General features: G+C 38.4%; 1 protein-coding gene across 1 annotated transcript; it reads left to right on the top strand.

Annotated features, from left to right (window-relative positions):
* Positions 1-1174: 1174 nt before the first annotated feature.
* On the top strand, positions 1175-16033 carry rab10 (RAB10, member RAS oncogene family). The gene is made up of 6 exons (XM_057352023.1): positions 1175-1804; positions 8794-8854; positions 8986-9124; positions 11335-11424; positions 11848-11949; positions 14989-16033. Exons 1-6 carry the CDS (start codon positions 1678-1680, stop codon positions 15073-15075), a joined length of 606 nt encoding a protein of 201 aa, XP_057208006.1. The 5' UTR covers positions 1175-1677; the 3' UTR covers positions 15076-16033.
* Positions 16034-17469: the final 1436 nt, after the last annotated feature.

Below are 17469 nucleotides of genomic sequence, written 5' to 3'. Positions count from 1 at the left end.
CTACTCTAAGGGACACATTAGAAAATGTGTTAAATATTGACTGCGTAATTCATTCACGTAGAAAGTGCCTGTAAATGCTTAAATTCAAGCTCTGAATAACATCTGGCAGAATTAACAGAACCAGATGTTCAACTCCACGGTGACTCACTTAACAATGGATCAACTTACGAGACACTTACAAGACACTATGACTCTGCTGAGTGTGTGTGTGCGTGTTTTGTATATGAATCCCAAAGTCAAAGTTTAGAGGAATTCTGAGACAGAGAAACTGCATTTTATTCTTTTTCTCACAGTTGGCCTATGGGAAGAACCACAGTGGAAGAACTACAGTAGTAAAACAGAGAGAAAAACATGCACACAGAATTTCTCAGACATTTCATAGACCAATGGACCGGAAATAGAGCCATAAAAGTGACTCACAGACAGATATGAATGAATAAAACGAGTCTTCGAGTCACAGCAGGTTTATGCATGTTGCAGCTCAGGTAAAATGTTGCCTAATGGATTACAAACAATAGCCAAATGCTTTAAAAATGACATGACAGCAAGGTCGATTACAGAAGAAAAGCTGCAATTTGAATCCTGTTTATTCCCTATAAAGTAAAAGTATTAAGAAAGTTCTTGAATTAGAGCTTTTAGTCGCCTACGTAAATACCATTATAAATAAATATAAACAGATCCAAAAAATCATCATTGCATTTTAATACTGGAATATTGTAAAGGTTTTACGTTTCCATATTATATAGGCTATATATATGTGTACACATATATGCTCGTCTGCAGTGTATACAGGGTGTAACTTTCACCCTATCGTATGTGGACATTTCTTACATTTCCTGACAGGGACACACCCGCACTGACATCACCGGATTTGACTCAACATCTGGATTTATAAAGTGCCAAGGGCATAAACATCCGCTGCTTATCCGATTTCAACAGACTGTCAGGCCACAAGGTCTTTTTTACACTCCCGAATCGGGCATCTTTAAACCCAGTCTGCGCCAGCTGCATTCACCCTCCCGAACAGCTACTTCAATAAATGCCCTCATGTCTTAGGACAGTTGACCTTCCGTCCAATCGCTCTCCGAAATGAACTTGAAAAGCAGCACCTTCGACCATTCACAAGCCTGAACACTGACGTAGAGGCGGGAACAGGGGCGTGGCTATGAAATCTAGGGTGTCGCCGTAGTCGCTCTATTCGAAGGCGACGGCGGTTGGTCGGTGTCTGTGTGTTTGTCCTCTTCTAAACTCTACAAACGGACCCGGTACTGATCCATTTGCGAGGCGTGCGGGCGGTGATTTGTGCGGTTTGGGATCGCTGGGATGAAGCGGAATATTTTTTATTTGAATCAGATCGCTGGTGTAGTTTGAAGAAAGAGAGAGAGAGTCGGGCGGAGGAGCCATTTTGTCCCGACAGTGAGAGAGAAAGAAAGAGAGAGCGATATAAAACAACACGTAACAACCAAAAATACGCACTCCGAGAGTAAACACACTTCCATTAAAGCCTCAGTTCAAGTTTAAAATAGTCCACAGAGGGAAAATCCACGAAATTCAGCTGTCGCGAGACTGATCAGTGTTGTGTTTTTGGACCGCACACACGCGCACAATCTTTCTTTCTTGAAAACACACTCGGGTCTCCATCTGTTTATCGTCAGTGTGTGTTTAATAACAGCTCAAATGGCGAAGAAGACATATGATCTGCTGTTTAAACTGCTCTTGATCGGGGATTCGGGAGTGGGAAAGACCTGCGTGCTGTTCCGTTTCTCCGATGACGCCTTTAACACCACCTTCATCTCCACCATAGGTGAGCAGCACACCCCAATCCACCCGAACCGAACCGGTTCTGAGTGTTTGTGTCGGAAAACGTGTTGCTATGTGTGAATGGATGGTGACCCGGGCCTTCGGTCTGGCATGCTAACAGGCTAACCGATTTAACGTCACATCAGCTGATGAGATCGTCAGAAGTCAGCAGAAAATATAATAGTCGGGATCATATGTCGGGGCGGGAAGTTTGTTTTGTTTAGGTTTTGTAAACTATGGGATGTTCATTTAGTGTAACGTTCTGTGTAACTTAAGTGTAATGTGGTTGTTGTTAGTGATGTTGCGCCTTTCACACTTTATTTTAAAAGAGTGTGACGTGAGAAGGCTTGTTTTTAACCGTTCAGCGTGTAATATTTATTTAACGTTAGTTGTCTGTCGTGTTACGTTTGTGAATCAGGTTAAATGTAAAGGTTCAAACGGCCTGTTACAGACAGCAAACCTTTAAAATCATCAAAATCCCTTGAAACACACCCACTGGTGTCACCAATTGAATCAACCTGCGAGTTTATAGAAAAAATCGATTGTAAGTTATTTGTTAAAAACCATAAACAATTCATTGGTGTGGCGTCATCTGCCGCTCTGATGCGCATGCGCGACTCTCTCGTGCCAGTAGATCGATTACCTAACGTGTTCTCTGGTAAACCTGTCGTTTCAGTACCCCGTGGTGTTTGCTCTATGATATCATTGGGAAAGCACATTTGGGTTGAAGTTTTGCTGGCGTGTGTTTACTGGAGTTATTGGGTTTTGTCCAGGTGTGATAGTTGATAGCTGATGTCATGCATTTCAGACTTGTTGTGTTTCCCAAGTAGTGATGTGTTGGATTAGATGAAATCAACCTCTTACTTTCCCTTACAAAACAAACTTTGGTATTACCATTGAACATTATGTCAGTGTACAGAAAACCATTGTGATTTATTACTATATAACCTACCATATCTATACTATCATGATATTTTTTGGAAAGATGGGAACCTCATCAAATTCATCCATTTAACACAAAACCTATCATATATAAACTTCATTAAGAACGAACTTTCTTCTTGTAAAGTGATGTCACAGTGCCGTGATATGTAAAAAAAAGGTGCGTTTCTCTGTGTATTTAAAGGTTTTTTGGTCCGTCTGTGAAACCAGATTGGATAACAAAAAAGCATATGTTTAATATAAAGACATTTGATATGTCATGGTGGTGAAGTTGAATACTACCAAACCGTCCTCGAATGTCATGATTCTCTGAGTTAGCTTGTATGTTAGGTCTCGGGCTGTCAAATGCTGTGTTCAGATGCCTGGAAAGTAAACGCAGTCAGTGATGTTCGATCACAGGAGCTCTATAAACATATTCGCAGGGAACAGTGTATGTTAGCTGTCATCTAGCAGATGCTCTTGAACTCATTGCAGGGTCATTTCTCTAGGGGTAACAGGAGATCTCAGTGCTACACTGGTTCATGGGGCAAATTTAGATTCAGCCACCCATAGGGCTGTCACGATTATGAAATTTGATTGATGATTAATTGTCTAATAAATCATTGCTATTATGGCGATTAATTGTCTGTTTTAGGGCTTTGGCGATTATGACGATTAATTGTCTGTTTTTGAGCTTTGACATTTAATTCTCATTCATTTTTGATTCAGCGATTGAAATGACCATATTGTTCTGAATACAAGACTATGTTTTTTTTCTTGGAAATACATCGGAAAAAATTGGGTCATCATATATTTAAGGTTTAGGCTTTTACCTGTCAATAATACAACCACCAAATACTTGTAAATTGATCAGGTGTGAATTGAAGCCACCATTAAAATACGATCAGCCGTAGAAAAGCTTCTAGTCTGTTTTTTTCTCACTTGCAAGACTACAGTAAAATTTTACTTGTGTGTTAATGAAATTTTGGTAGACTGGTTTTCACACTGAGATTTGCTTAAATAATATTAAATTGTACTGCAGGTAATTTGTATATGTTTTAGTTTTTTTTAAGTGATTGTGTTGTGGTGGTACATTTTACAAGTATTACAATGCTTTAGTGACAATATATACAATAAAATATGCAATATGCAGATGCACTACAGCTCCCCCTAGTGTCTTCTATAGAGATGTGCAATAATTGCGATGATCCGAAATCATCGCGATGAGGTCAAACAATTGCGATGAGACGATTATTTAATAATCGTGACAGCCCTAGCCACCCATGTCTGTTGATTGTAAAGAACTCATATCCAGGATGGGCTCCACATGACATTTTGTAATGCCTTGCATTTATTTGTTGACCAAAGTCGGATTAAGAGATCCTGCGTTTTCGGACCGTGTTAAACATCACGTAGAAATGTTTTATATCCTTTCAGATTCCCTCTAGCAGCGTTTAATGCCCGTTAACGTGGTGATGCATTTTACAACGAACGCAGCAAATAATAAGCGCCGGGTGTACCATTGGGGTATGTGGGTTGGTCAGTTTAGAAACGCATCACTTTTTTTCCGCAAGACTATAAATTCCTAATGAATAAAGTCAAGTCATCTCCTACACTTTTTTCTTTCTCATAAAATAATGCCACATTATGGAAGTAGAATGGGTCGTGAATGCTGATTTCAGACATTTGTGCCTGTAAATTTCTCCATTATTCTAGTGTACTGGCAGTCTTCATTCAGACTTTTCTGAATTTAGCACATCCAAGTCTGCAAAGATGATTAGAGTATATTATTCAGTTAATAAAAATAACCACTATTATGCAGTTTTCTTTAAACCTTTATTTGTGTCACTCTGGAAAACAGTCTGCTTATTTTTAGAGAGAAAATGAAGAGCGATACAGTCATTGGTGGTGTTTCAGGCAGACATAATTCCCTCTTAAATCTGGGTATAATAATGATTCGAAATGAAAACTAATATTTACTTGGTTTTGTTCTGGGCCGACGAGGGTGTGCGTTTGACCTTTATGGCTGCATTTTCATCTGCTGTGAGTCACATGATCGCAGGCGGTATGGCAGGTGACCACATCACACGCGGTGGATTCCACACCTTTAGCTTATGTGCGTGAGGGAGAGAAATCAGGTGGTATTTGTAAAATATATCAGAACATGGTTGATGTACTGAACCATCAGGAAATATTTCTTTGTGTGATTAGAATCAAAATATGATTTTCTATATTTCTATACTTCGGTGGGTTTCTTTTGGTTTCATCTTCCATTTTCTTTTGTTGTTCTTCTCATTTTATTCTGAAATTGGCTCTCTTGTTTTAATACATATTCTAGTCTTAATGATTCATCAGTTTGTTTTGTAATCTTTCTTTTCGTTTGATGTCACCAAGCTTAAGGTGCAATCGATGACCCCGTTTATACCTGGTGTTAACATCCCTCTCATATGATCCAAATACAAGTGGACAGGTGTAAACATGCTTCTGAATGTTGTGATCTGATCACCTAAATGCCTTCCAGAATATCTACTCTTGTATGTATATTAATGTCCTTTTTCACCATGTAATAATTTTCTAATTCTGATGTAATGATAATAAAATTCCACCCAACACATTTTTTTTCCCTCATTGAAGATCCTGTTTCTTTGCAAATCGTCACTGTACTTTCAAAACCTTGGATGTCCAAACTTGCTTTTCAGGAAATGGAAAAAACCACAGCACTTTTTAAACGATTTCAAAAGTTAAAGTTACAAGCATTTTTTAAAACTTTTTATTGGTTAGATATTTTTCAGTGTCGAACATAAAGGGTGACTAATAATAACGGTTTATGGCAAAAAAGAAAAGTCATGAAATTTGAGGGGCAAGGTTTCAGAAGGACAGCAGCGAAATGTTACATTATAGAAGTAAAATGGTTGTGAATGTCATTTCATGTTGTCTTTAAGTGAATCTCTCTGTCTGTATGTCATAGGTCTTAAAATACTCATAGGAAACTCCCTCAAGTCCTGGTGTGAAAGATTACCTTACACACGCACGTACACACATGCACACACACAAACTTTCTACATATTTAAAATTTCACACACTTGTTTTAAAGAGGATAAACGTCTAAACACGAGAAGAGGGATGCAGATCTTCCAGATCGGATGTGATTTTCACACATGCTGTGTAGTTCATTCTGTTTTGTTGATTGACGGGATCTTGGCTCAGTTGGGTGGGGCTTTGGTATTGACCCTGTGGAGGGGCCTCACAGCTGCTGAGGCTCATGGGAAAAGTTCTGACTGGCTGCCTGTCAAGCACCCTTGCAGATTCACATGGATCGTGCTCGTTTTCCCAATATCGTATGATTAGATTAAATGTCCAGCTGTCGGAGTTTGCAGAAGTGTGTGAGGGCTCTCTAGTCTGTGTCCTTTGACATGTTTCCAGAGGTTGTGTGTGTCTTTGTGTCCTGCTCCCCTCCGTCCTCAGCATTGTTTCCTTGTGCACTTTTCAGTTTCTGTTGTATTCCAGCATTGCTAGAACATTCTCTGGCTCAGCGTAGCTCTGTTCTGTGTCGGCTGTTGAGTTTTGGTGTGGTTTTTGTGTATTGTGCAAGAGTGACTCAGTATTTGGCTCCTTGTTTGTGTATCATTGCATAAAGTGGCTCCCACCCATAGTGCAGCTGTGTGTGTTTGTGTGCGTGTTCGATATTTCTGCTGAATGTGATGGGCAGACTGGTCTCCGGCACACCACTGCAGATTAGGCATGGGCCGAGTACCGGCTCCAAGGTATACTGTGGTTTGGAAAGTAAAATCACAAAAACTTTGTTATACCGTTCCAAAGGTATGAGCTGTTTTGTGCAGGAACCCATCAGGTTCTGTGCCATATTTTGTTTATGCTTAATTAGTTGTTTGCTCATCTGCATTTAATTTATTTATGTATATGTATGGATGTATGCATGTATGTTTAATTACTGTAAATGCATTTAAAAGAAGACTAGAAAGGGGTGCCATGCTTTCAAAATGTTGGGGAAGCACTGATTTAACCTGACATACTGTTTATGTTTACTATTGTTCCAGATAATTTGTGTTGCTTAAAAATCAAATCTATTGTGTAAAATAATGCATTTTAAAGCTGAAACCGTTTGGCTTAAGGTTACCATACCGTCAAAATCTCATACCGGCCCATGCCTACAGCAGATTTTGACATTTTCTGAAGAAAATAAGTGTGCTATTATTTTTCACTTTGTTACACCCATCCACCATGATGCTAGGGTGAGGTGGTTGCGAGGGAATTGCTTTTACAGAGTGCATGTGGTTGTTTAGGATGTGGTTGATGTATGTTTCTGCGTGACCAGGTTAAAACTGCCCACCCCTAAATCGCTGACATTTAGGAACCTAGATATGACTGAGTGAGGTCCCTGTATTTTCCATTTTATTGTAATCTGCTGATGTTGCATTATTCATGTCATTCATTCTTTGAGTGCTAGTAAAGCTGTGAGCTTATGTTGTTGTTACACAGCCTTAGCTAACAGTAAAGCGTTCGGCTTTGAACGTTTCCATCTGAATGCCGTTACTATGTCATGGGACCATTAAACTCTTTGCAGTTTCACAGATGAACCTTTCCAGTCTGATCGCCTGTCAGTGTTTGTCAGTGCTAGTCTCAACCACACACACACTGCTTGTGTTCCTCTAAACCCAAGATATCTCTGTACCCTTCAGCATCACAACCAATGTAGACACAGTGACACTTTCAGCCCTCCTGGGCTCCTCTGGGTTTATACAGAAGAAATCATTTGTCTGCAAAACGCCACAATCGACAATCACTTACCTGTGTAAATAGAAACGGTGTTATGGTTTAAAAGACTAATGGATAAGACTGTAGCGATATTTGCTCGCATTGGACCTAAACATACCTTTAAGTCAACATGGCATTAGAATTAACTGATAAACTTTTGTGCGTCTGGTCTCATTGTGCATCAGTTGATGCTGTTCCAAAGTGGAAAATGTTTACATTACTGTTGTCACGGTACCAAAATTTCATTATTCGGTACCAATACCAGTAAAATTCCATGGTTCTCGGTACCAATTTCGGTACAAAGCAAAACACCAGTACATGCTAATTGGAACACATTTTAATAAAGCTCATTGTTAATATAAATGTATAAAAAGTAATGCCAAGTTAATTGTTGCTGAAACTGTTGTGTGCTCACTGCTGATGCTAATGAACATCCTCCTCAGTCTGCTGCTGTATAAGACAAATAGAATAAACATCAATATTGCATATGCAATATTAAAACAAACCTCAGTTTTTATACTGCATTTATACAAGATTTACTTACATTAAGGTAATAATTATAAATGCAACAGATAGATTTTTCTTTAGTTTAAATTTGTCTTTTTAAACCTTATAGAGTTATCTATCCAAGACATACACATTTCTAGTCAAACATATATTGTTTTCTAGCACATAGATTTCAGATAGGCCTATTTAAAATAGGTACTGTAAACACCATCATGTCCTCCCATGTATTTTATCCCACTACAGTTATAAAAGCATTAAATGGTTAATAAGGACACTTGACTGGATTAGCATTGGCGCTAACAAATTAACACGCAAACAGGGACGTTTATTTTAATGTAACCTTTAACTTAACATATGATACAACATTCATAATGCAAACGTAACAGAATTTGAAACTTACCGCTATAAATAAATCCGGATGTTTCCTCCTTTCACCACAAAACTCTGTTCGTTTTCTTCATGATATGACGAATCTGAAGTATTTCTGCGCGCATCTCTTGTGGACGGAGCCTCGCTTATCCGCTCATCACGTCTTATTACGTCTATAAAAAGTTTCCGACTGACAACCTGTCAGACAGAGCATCAGTACCCGGTTGACCCGGTATGACACTACCAGGTCTTATGAAAAGAGGTACCGCCAACTTTTTTATTTTTAGGTACCGACTTGGACCCGAAGTACCGGGACTTTTGACAACACTAGTTTACATGTTTGCTTTCTGAAGTGAGAGGTTTGCATAATAACACCGTTGATGTTTTATTTACTCATTTCCTGTTTTTTCTTTTTCTTTTCAGGAATTGATTTTAAAATCAAAACAGTTGAATTGCAAGGAAAGAAGATAAAGCTACAGATCTGGTGAGTTCTGTATGTGCTTATAACATTAACGTCTTTAAATGAAGTTGCATTGCTTGTGGTGTTTACTTTATGAGGTTCATTGATGATTAATGGACAGAAGTGTGTAATTAGTTGTTGATGTTTTTTTTCAGGGATACAGCAGGTCAGGAACGGTTTCACACCATCACTACCTCTTACTACAGAGGGGCCATGGGCATCATGCTTGTGTATGACATCACCAACGCCAAGAGTTTCGAAAACATCAGCAAGTGGCTCAGAAACATTGATGAGGTCAGACATCGCACTGACAACATGTAAACATACACAGACTGTTTTGTATGTTAAGTAGAGAACTCCTCAAAACAGGGTTCCTGCGCGTTTTGGAAAAGCATGGATTTTTATTTGATTGTTTTCCAGGTCTGGATTAGTATGGAAAAAAGGAAATTGAGTATGGAGAAAATTATGAGTTTCCATCTGTTTTTCTAAATTATAAAATTAAGAATATCTGATAATGTATTTTTATGAAGTTAGAAGCATGTTTCGAGCGCTGCCAAAAGATCGGCGCTAGACCAAATCTGCTGGAGGGCTGTTTGCTGTGATCGGAGGCAGCAACAGATCCATCGAGAGAGAGAGTTGGGTCAACTCCGTTGACTCCAATGACACAGTTTTTTTTCACAGCAATGGCGGTTTTTGGAGCCTCTCAATAGTTCCCAGAAGTTACTAGTAACGCATGGAGCTGCAGCAACACAGACCGATTGCTTTCTCCCTCTTTCCAGAGAGCTCGGGAGTATGCACTCCCAATTTGAGCGTACTTAACGCACGTCAACATTTAAATAACAAACCTGACTAAATGGCCGGTTGTAATATCCAATAATGCGAACTTCAAAATGTTGAAATGAGACAAAAACATGACCAGACCTTCACTAGTTCATCCTAAACTGCATGTCTTTGACTCAGGTGTGTTTATAGGTCGTGGTTAGCCTATTAAAACAACAATATTATTTGCAAATATTTCAAATGCATGAATGAATTTTTGTTCTTTAATTCTCTTTCTATATTATTATAAAGTCTGCAACTTTTGTAATTTGATGTCTATGTCTGTAGCTGCACAAAAAGTCAAAGGAATAGCGCTTACATTTGTCATTCCAAACCCAAATGCTCTTGAAAGACTGATTGTATTTCAATCTGGTAATATTTGTATAAAAATATCATTTGGCCATGTGTTAACTCATCACTGATTAACATAAAAAGACGGAAATGGCTTTAACTATTGTTATCTAATTTGCACTCAATTGTTCTAAAATGGACATGTAGCTCAAGAAAATCTTTTTGGACCTCAGTATTTCTAAGATTCCTGCATACGGCCCGGATTGAACGTTGTCAAATTTTGAAAGAAGCCAAGTTAATGGACTTTTCATGTTTATTAATGAATTATATTTCACCATTCCTTCTGTTGCTGTGGGAAGGTTTACGGTTATTTAATTCAACAAATTATTAACATTGCACTAAATTCCAATTATAAAATGTTGTGCATTGAACATGTCTTGGTTTGGTGTTAATTAATTTGTATGAGGTATAGCTCTAACAGTCCACTGATTATTTGGCAAAATATTATAATAATATACATGTGAAGCGTTAGATTTTTAAAACTATCTTTTTTATTTGTTAATTATGGTCTGAAAAATCTTCAGGGAAGTCTGTATGTTTGAGTCTGGAAAAGTATGGAATTTCGAAATGGAAAATGTGTAGGAACCCTGTCAACAACAGATGAAGTTTTGAAAAGGCAGTCTGTTGAAAACACAATAAATCCTGATTCATATTCGCTTTGGGTGGGGGAAATTGCTGATGGTTTGACTTTCGATACGATGATTCACTCAGAAGTTACAGACAGTCAGCAATTTCATTAGAATTCATAAAAAACTGAAACTCGATGAGGTCTGTGGTTGTCTCATCCCAGACTCAGGCCATTGGTTAAAGGATTATTACTGATGTTAAGCAGGTCAGGTTACTTAGACAGCAGTGTTCGGAGCCACAGTGTTTTTCAAGAGTGCGAATTGTTTACATTTGTTTTGCGTGTCAGTCTTGAGATTAAAGAAGGAAGTTCAACATCAACAATTAATTTTAATTAAATTTTCAGAGATTAAAGATAAAGATGGGGCGTTTGTATGAAAACTTTTAGGCCCAGTTTCATTGTTCATTTGTCTTAACTGTAAATAACTTTCCCTGACATATCTTAAAATATGTCAGTGCCATTGTTTTGTCTCGAGATGCACACCAGTAATGTTTTTTCTATGGCATTTTTATAAAAGCCACTTAAATATGCTTATTTAACTGAGGCGTAGTCCTGTCATAAAGAGATACTTTACTAGCATATCAAAATTTCCCCATGTTTTATTCACCCTTAAGGCATCCTAACTGAATTCAATTCTTCTTGAAGAATAATGCGTTTAATAGCCATTTAAGTAAACAAATCCTAAATAGTGTTTGTGTGTTTATTACAGCACGCTAATGAGGATGTGGAAAGAATGCTGCTAGGCAACAAGTGTGACATGGAGGACAAACGTATTGTACCCAAAGCCAAGGGGGAACAGGTGAGATGCTGCAGGCTGTGTAGGGGTTAGGATAGTCGATCAGTCAACTAGTCATCCAACAATTCACTAGTTGTTGAGGTTTACTGTTGACTTTATTTCATTATTTTCTTGTTTATTATATTAATATTTTAAGTGCTGTTGCTCAAACAGTAAGTATTCAGAGATGCAAAAAATAACACAAAATCTAAAATTTTTGGTTGGGTTTTGCAATAAACTTTAGTTTTTCAGGAATGCTGAAAAGACAGTATCTGGTGGACATTATTCTCTCAATAGCTCTCTGTTGGTTCATAATTATAATCGTTTTTTGCCTATTTGGTTTTGTAAAATATTGTGTAGCACTTCAGACTTGTGGATTAGAAATATTTTTAGTGTTGCATTATCTTTGTTCAGTCTTCATATAAATGAGCTGTTCCTGATTTTTAGATTGCAAAAGAACATGGGATTCGCTTCTTTGAAACCAGTGCAAAAGCCAACATCAGCATCGAAAAGGCGTTCCTCACGTTAGCAGAAGACATTCTCAAAAAGGTGAGTTTGGGAAAGCATGGGCAACTTATAACACAGAAAAACACGTATTGGCGTCATATGACCCCTTTAAGAGCATCAATAAATTGATATGCTCTTAAGCGCTGACAAAAATGTGCATTTAGAAGATATGTTCGCTCAAAACTGACAAAAAAATCTAGATATTTTATGACGTCACGCAACACTGCAGCTTCTCGTCAAAATTCTTGTCCAATCAAATGCACTTTAGAATCCAAAGAGTCCCACCCCCTTCACTATGAAAACTGCTGAAGTGGTGCGTCATCAGCCACTCGTTTGCAGGCTCTGAACCGGTTCAAGGAACGAAAACAATAAACGGGAACGAATGACATTTTGACAGGAACAAAAACGAAAGCAAAATCAATTTTAATTGTTCTGAACAGAAACACTTATTTGAAATTACCATTAACCGGTTAATAACGTTATTTTATCGTTCTGTTTGAATTTGAATAGCACGCAAAATGCAACGTTGACTAATCCAACGTGATTGAATTTGAAATACCCGCGCAGCAGCCACCATCGGCCGTGAAAGTGCCGTCGCTCCCGACGAGCTCGCCTCAGTTACGACAAGTAAACCACACCTCAAATATATAGAGGTATGTTGTTTAGCCTTAAGTTAAAACGTGTTAAGAAACGTGAAGTTTAGCCACTGAAAGTAATGGAAATATCTTTGGGCTGGGGTTTAAATTCTGTGAAGTAATGTGAGCCAGCTAACGTAATATTGAAGCTAAAAAGTCCTATAGGCCTATACGCTTATCATTGTCAATTACTTTTTTTAGATGGGTCGCCACCAAGAAAATCATATTCGTCAGTATTTCACCTATGACAAGTCGTCTAATAAGTCTGTCTGTAAAATCGTTGGATGCGGGGCAGAAATAACCGGGAATCACGGCGGTAACCTGCAGAGGCACATTCAGCGTAAACATCCAGCAGAACGTGCTGATTCAACCAGCAATAAAAGACCTGCATCTTCATCGGATGGACAAACGACTCTGGATGCGGTTATAGTGAAAAAGCCAAAGACTACAGGCCTACATGTACAAATGTGTCCCGATGTTCTGAAAGATGCGTGCTTAGAGCTAGTAACTGTCAACGGGAGACCATTTACATTAATGGAAGACACTGGCTTCAGAAAATTTTTCAAGCCAATACAAGAGGCTATAGGAAATAATTTCGTCATCAACTCCTCGAATATCCGTGATACGGTGTCAAGTGTTGCTGAGGCAGGAAGGGAAAAGCTCAAGAATGAGTTAAAGGGAAGGCTACTGATGTTAAAAATTGATTTGGCCACATGCAGAGACCGATCTGTTCTCGGCATAAATGTACAATATACTGATGAAGAAAAAATTCTGTTGCGCACTTTGGTTGTAAGAGAGCTAAATGACAGACACACTGGCGAATATATTTCATCCTGCACGAATATGATGTTGAATTACGGCAAGTTTACTCGATAACGTCGGATAATGGCGCTAACATGATAAAGGCAGTGTCTTTACTATCTGATGCGCAAGAGAGCATCCTGTGAAATGAAGTGAACGAGGCTGATCCAGTTGACACAGGAATGGATGAGGACGATGTGGCTGAAGTCCAAGGCGAAAGTAAGCAATTGGTAATTGAACTCGACTCTGCGATGCAAGAATGTGTGTTGCGCAGTGTGAGGTGTTCGGCTCATACCTTGCAATTAGCAGTTGACGATGCATTAAAAGAGCAACGGTCAGCCAATTTAATTTCTAAAGCGAGGCGTGTTGCGAAAAAGTTGCGCACACATAACGTTGTCATTCTTCTGAAAAGAATGGGGAAAAATAGGGCCATTGTTGACTGCCCCACAAGCTGGCATTCTACACACGACATGCTGGAGCGGCTTTTGGAGCTCAGGAATTTTTGCGAGGACATGTCACCAAAAACCATTCAGAACTTATCTGGTAGCAGTGCAACTACACAGCACATTCAATCCCAATCATCTGATGATGACGACGACGAGATAGAACAGCTGTTAATGGCAAAAGAACGAGAAAGCACGACGGTAAAGCGCAATGTGTCAATTTCATCTGTTTTGGATATGTATTCGAGAGAAGCACGTGTAAAAAGTAGCGAGTGTCTTTTTAAGTACTGGGCAAGCGTTTTCTTTCCCCGACTACATTCTTTTCCCACTGAGATCATCAATGAATGCACAGGTCTTAAAGGACATTCTTTTCGTACGTTTAAACAAGCAGTACTGACTTTAAGAATACAATGACTGATTTTGTTTATGCCTATCCATAGGCTTAATCAGGTCAGTTTATCTTTATAAGATGTTAATGCTTTGTATTAAATGTTAGAAAATCTGATTTTATGTTGTTGATAATGTTATAATGCATTAAATGGTCAATCTTGGTTAACTGAACTTGATTCTGCGATGCAAGGACGTTGCACAGTGTGCGCCTTAAATTAGCAGTTGAAATGCATTGAAGGAGAACGGTTATCAAATGTAATTTTGCATTTATTCATGTAATTTGTTAAACAATGTGTGTTGCAAAAATCAGTCCCAAGTATTTCTGTTGTGATTTTACGCATTAAATGTAAAAAGCTGAAATATCTTGTGTGCTGTTATTATTTAGTGAAAATGTATATACATTTTGAAGTACAGGGCGATATTAAAATAACGTTATTTACCGGTATTTTTTCTGAGAAAACCCTTTTCGGAACGGCCATGTTTTATGAGAAACGCATGAACAGAAACGTTAAAATACTGATTCTGCTCGGAGTGGATCGAATGATTTTTTTCCCGTTTTTAAGTCCTGGACTTTGCACATTTATTATGTCCTACATGGTACGCATAGGGCACTAAATAGGAGATAGGGTATGAGTCAATATGTCTCTCGCTGTCTGCATTTTTGAGTTGAATTTACATCAACACATCAAATAATGCTGCGCGTTCCAAGGCTCTGAGTGCTCGTGTTTCACATGTTTTTACACAAGAGATCAAAGAACGTCAGTTGTTACATGTTGCTTTCTCTGTTTTTAAAATATTCCTTTTTTTCACAGACACCTGTAAAAGAGCCGAACAGTGAAAATGTGGACATCAGCACTGGGGGCGGAGTCACAGGCTGGAAGACCAAGTGCTGCAGTTGAACACACACACATTTACATACACCCCTCACACAAACACCCTCTCTCTCTCTCTCTCTCTCTCTCTCTCTCTCTCACCTCCTCTCTCTCATTCACTCATCCCTTGTTTCTGTCTAACACTCTTCCGTTTTGTCCTTCTCATGGGATTCTCTGTAAAACCACATCTCTAACGTTTCTCACACTCACAACTGCTTGCTGACATCATTTTTATTTCTGTAAAAAAATGTAAAGAGAAAAAGAAAAGTCGTTTCATGTCTCTTCTTACTCATTTTAAATAATGAACGAAATGAGTTGAAACAAACGAAACAAAAGCGCATTCACTACTACATGAAGACCGGCGGTGGACCTGGAGATGCTGTCCGTCGGCGCAGAGGAGCGGCCGTAGCATTCAGTGTGACATCATAGACGAAGACTTTTGTCCAGTGTTGTGTGTTAGTGTGAGATCTTCTCTAGCTGGGGTTATATTTTTGTATTATTTCTTTCGTCCGGTGCCTTAATGTCGAGCATAAGAGCTCACACCCAAAACACACATTTAAACATCACACTTCTGTAACCGTTGCACACACACAGACACAGGCACACTGGTCCTCTCATCTCTGACTGACCCCCGCTAACTGGACCCACACATGCCCGAACGAAACCATCCGGATTCATTCTGTTTGCACAGAAGAGAATGGCATCATACTTCTGTTTTTAAATGTAGTTTTTTTTCCCCAGAATGACTTGTTTTATGAATCTCCTCAATGTATTTTTTGGTTTTGTTTACCCTCACTTACTCAGTTACTCATTCTCTCCTGCATGCTGGTTTCTTTGGGTTTTTGGGGTCTTTTGTAAGTTTTGCCATGTTTGTAATTTACAGGAAGTATCTCTCCTAGTCAAGATACGTGTCAGGGAGGGGAGCGTTCTCTTTGGAAACTCAAATAATTTTGCAGATCCATTAAAAATAAGCTTGTTTAAGTTACATGTTCGCCCCGTTTATTAAGGTATGGAGTGTTTGTTGCAGTGTGTGTGCGCGTGCGTGCGTGTGTATGTGTGCGTGTGCGTTTACAGTTCTTAAGACACAGGAGGCTTGCCGTATTTCCAAAAAAGGAACTGCTGGTCAATAACAAGTCACTTATTTTCATTGGTGTTCCTTTTTATCAGTAATTACATTAAAAGGGATAGTTCACCAAAAAAGAAAATGTAATAAATTACTGACCTTCATGTCATTTCAAACCTGTATGACATTTAAAAAAATTTTTGTTATCTATTTTTTTCCCCCCATTGACTTCCACTGTATGGGAGCAAAACCACTAAGACATTTCTCAAAATATCTGCTTTTGTGTACAGGTTTTGAACCACGTGAGGGTGAATCAGTGATATTTTATTCTTGGTTGAACTATCCCTTTCAGTATCTTTCACAGGAACATGAAATCAGATTGACATTCTGCTGGTCAAATAGGAAATATAAATCAGTTTCAGTAATACGTATCTGAGGAGAAACAACTTTACCCTTCGATTTACTCCGTTTCAGGTCATTGCTGTAAACATAAAACGTGTTTCAATTTAATTATTTGTGTAAATGTCAGTAGAGACACCTTAAAAATACAAAACTGAAGCTGCTATATTTTAGTAAACCCATGTTAGTCCTATCCAAGTTACTTTACAGGCACGTTCATTACCATCCATTTTTCTAACACAATTTTATTGAAATTGCTTTTCTTTCTAATGTTTTACTACCACGTAAAATATACTATAGGAGGCTAAGTATATTAGCTTATAATTGGTGAATAGTGAATTAATAAACTCTCGTATGCTTGAATATTTACAACAGTAAGGTGCAGGAACAGTTTATCTAGGAATTTTACCACAGTAAACACAATTTTACTACCATAATTCTTTCATGTGGGTAAACTTACATGGAGAGAATTAGATTTGTTCAGAGCTTGCAACAATTTGTCGCTCATTTTGTGGTGAATTTTCTTCACAAAGTCACCCCAAACTGCATTTAGCCTACACTAGATATGTGAAATTACTTTAAACGCTGTCTTCATTTTGTTTTATTCAGTAGCTGATATTTTATGCATTAACACAAAGATTATTGCGATATCTCTCTGGGATCGGAGTGCGCGAGAGCTCAATATGTACGACGGCGAGCTCGCGCTGTTCGCTTTTGCTTCTCGCGCATTTCTCTGCGTTTCTGGATTTTGCTTACTTGACTCTGGTGCTTCAGAACCACGGTAAGAAACACAAGATTTAGTGAAAATCCTTCAGTTTTTAAATAATAGAGGCGTGACAGTATAAGCAGTGAAACCTAGTCAGCAAAGCAAATGTAAATTAACTGAAGAAACATTCGTAGTAGTTTGACAGGTAGGCCTATAGGCCATCGATAAATTATTTCTCTCAGAAAATCCATTC

The sequence above is a fragment of the Triplophysa rosa genome, linkage group LG15 (assembly GCF_024868665.1).
Source record: "Triplophysa rosa linkage group LG15, Trosa_1v2, whole genome shotgun sequence".
In the NCBI taxonomy this organism is placed as follows: domain Eukaryota; kingdom Metazoa; phylum Chordata; class Actinopteri; order Cypriniformes; family Nemacheilidae; genus Triplophysa; species Triplophysa rosa.
Note: the sequence above shows the minus strand (reverse complement) of the source record. Positions and strands in the feature narration are given on the sequence as shown.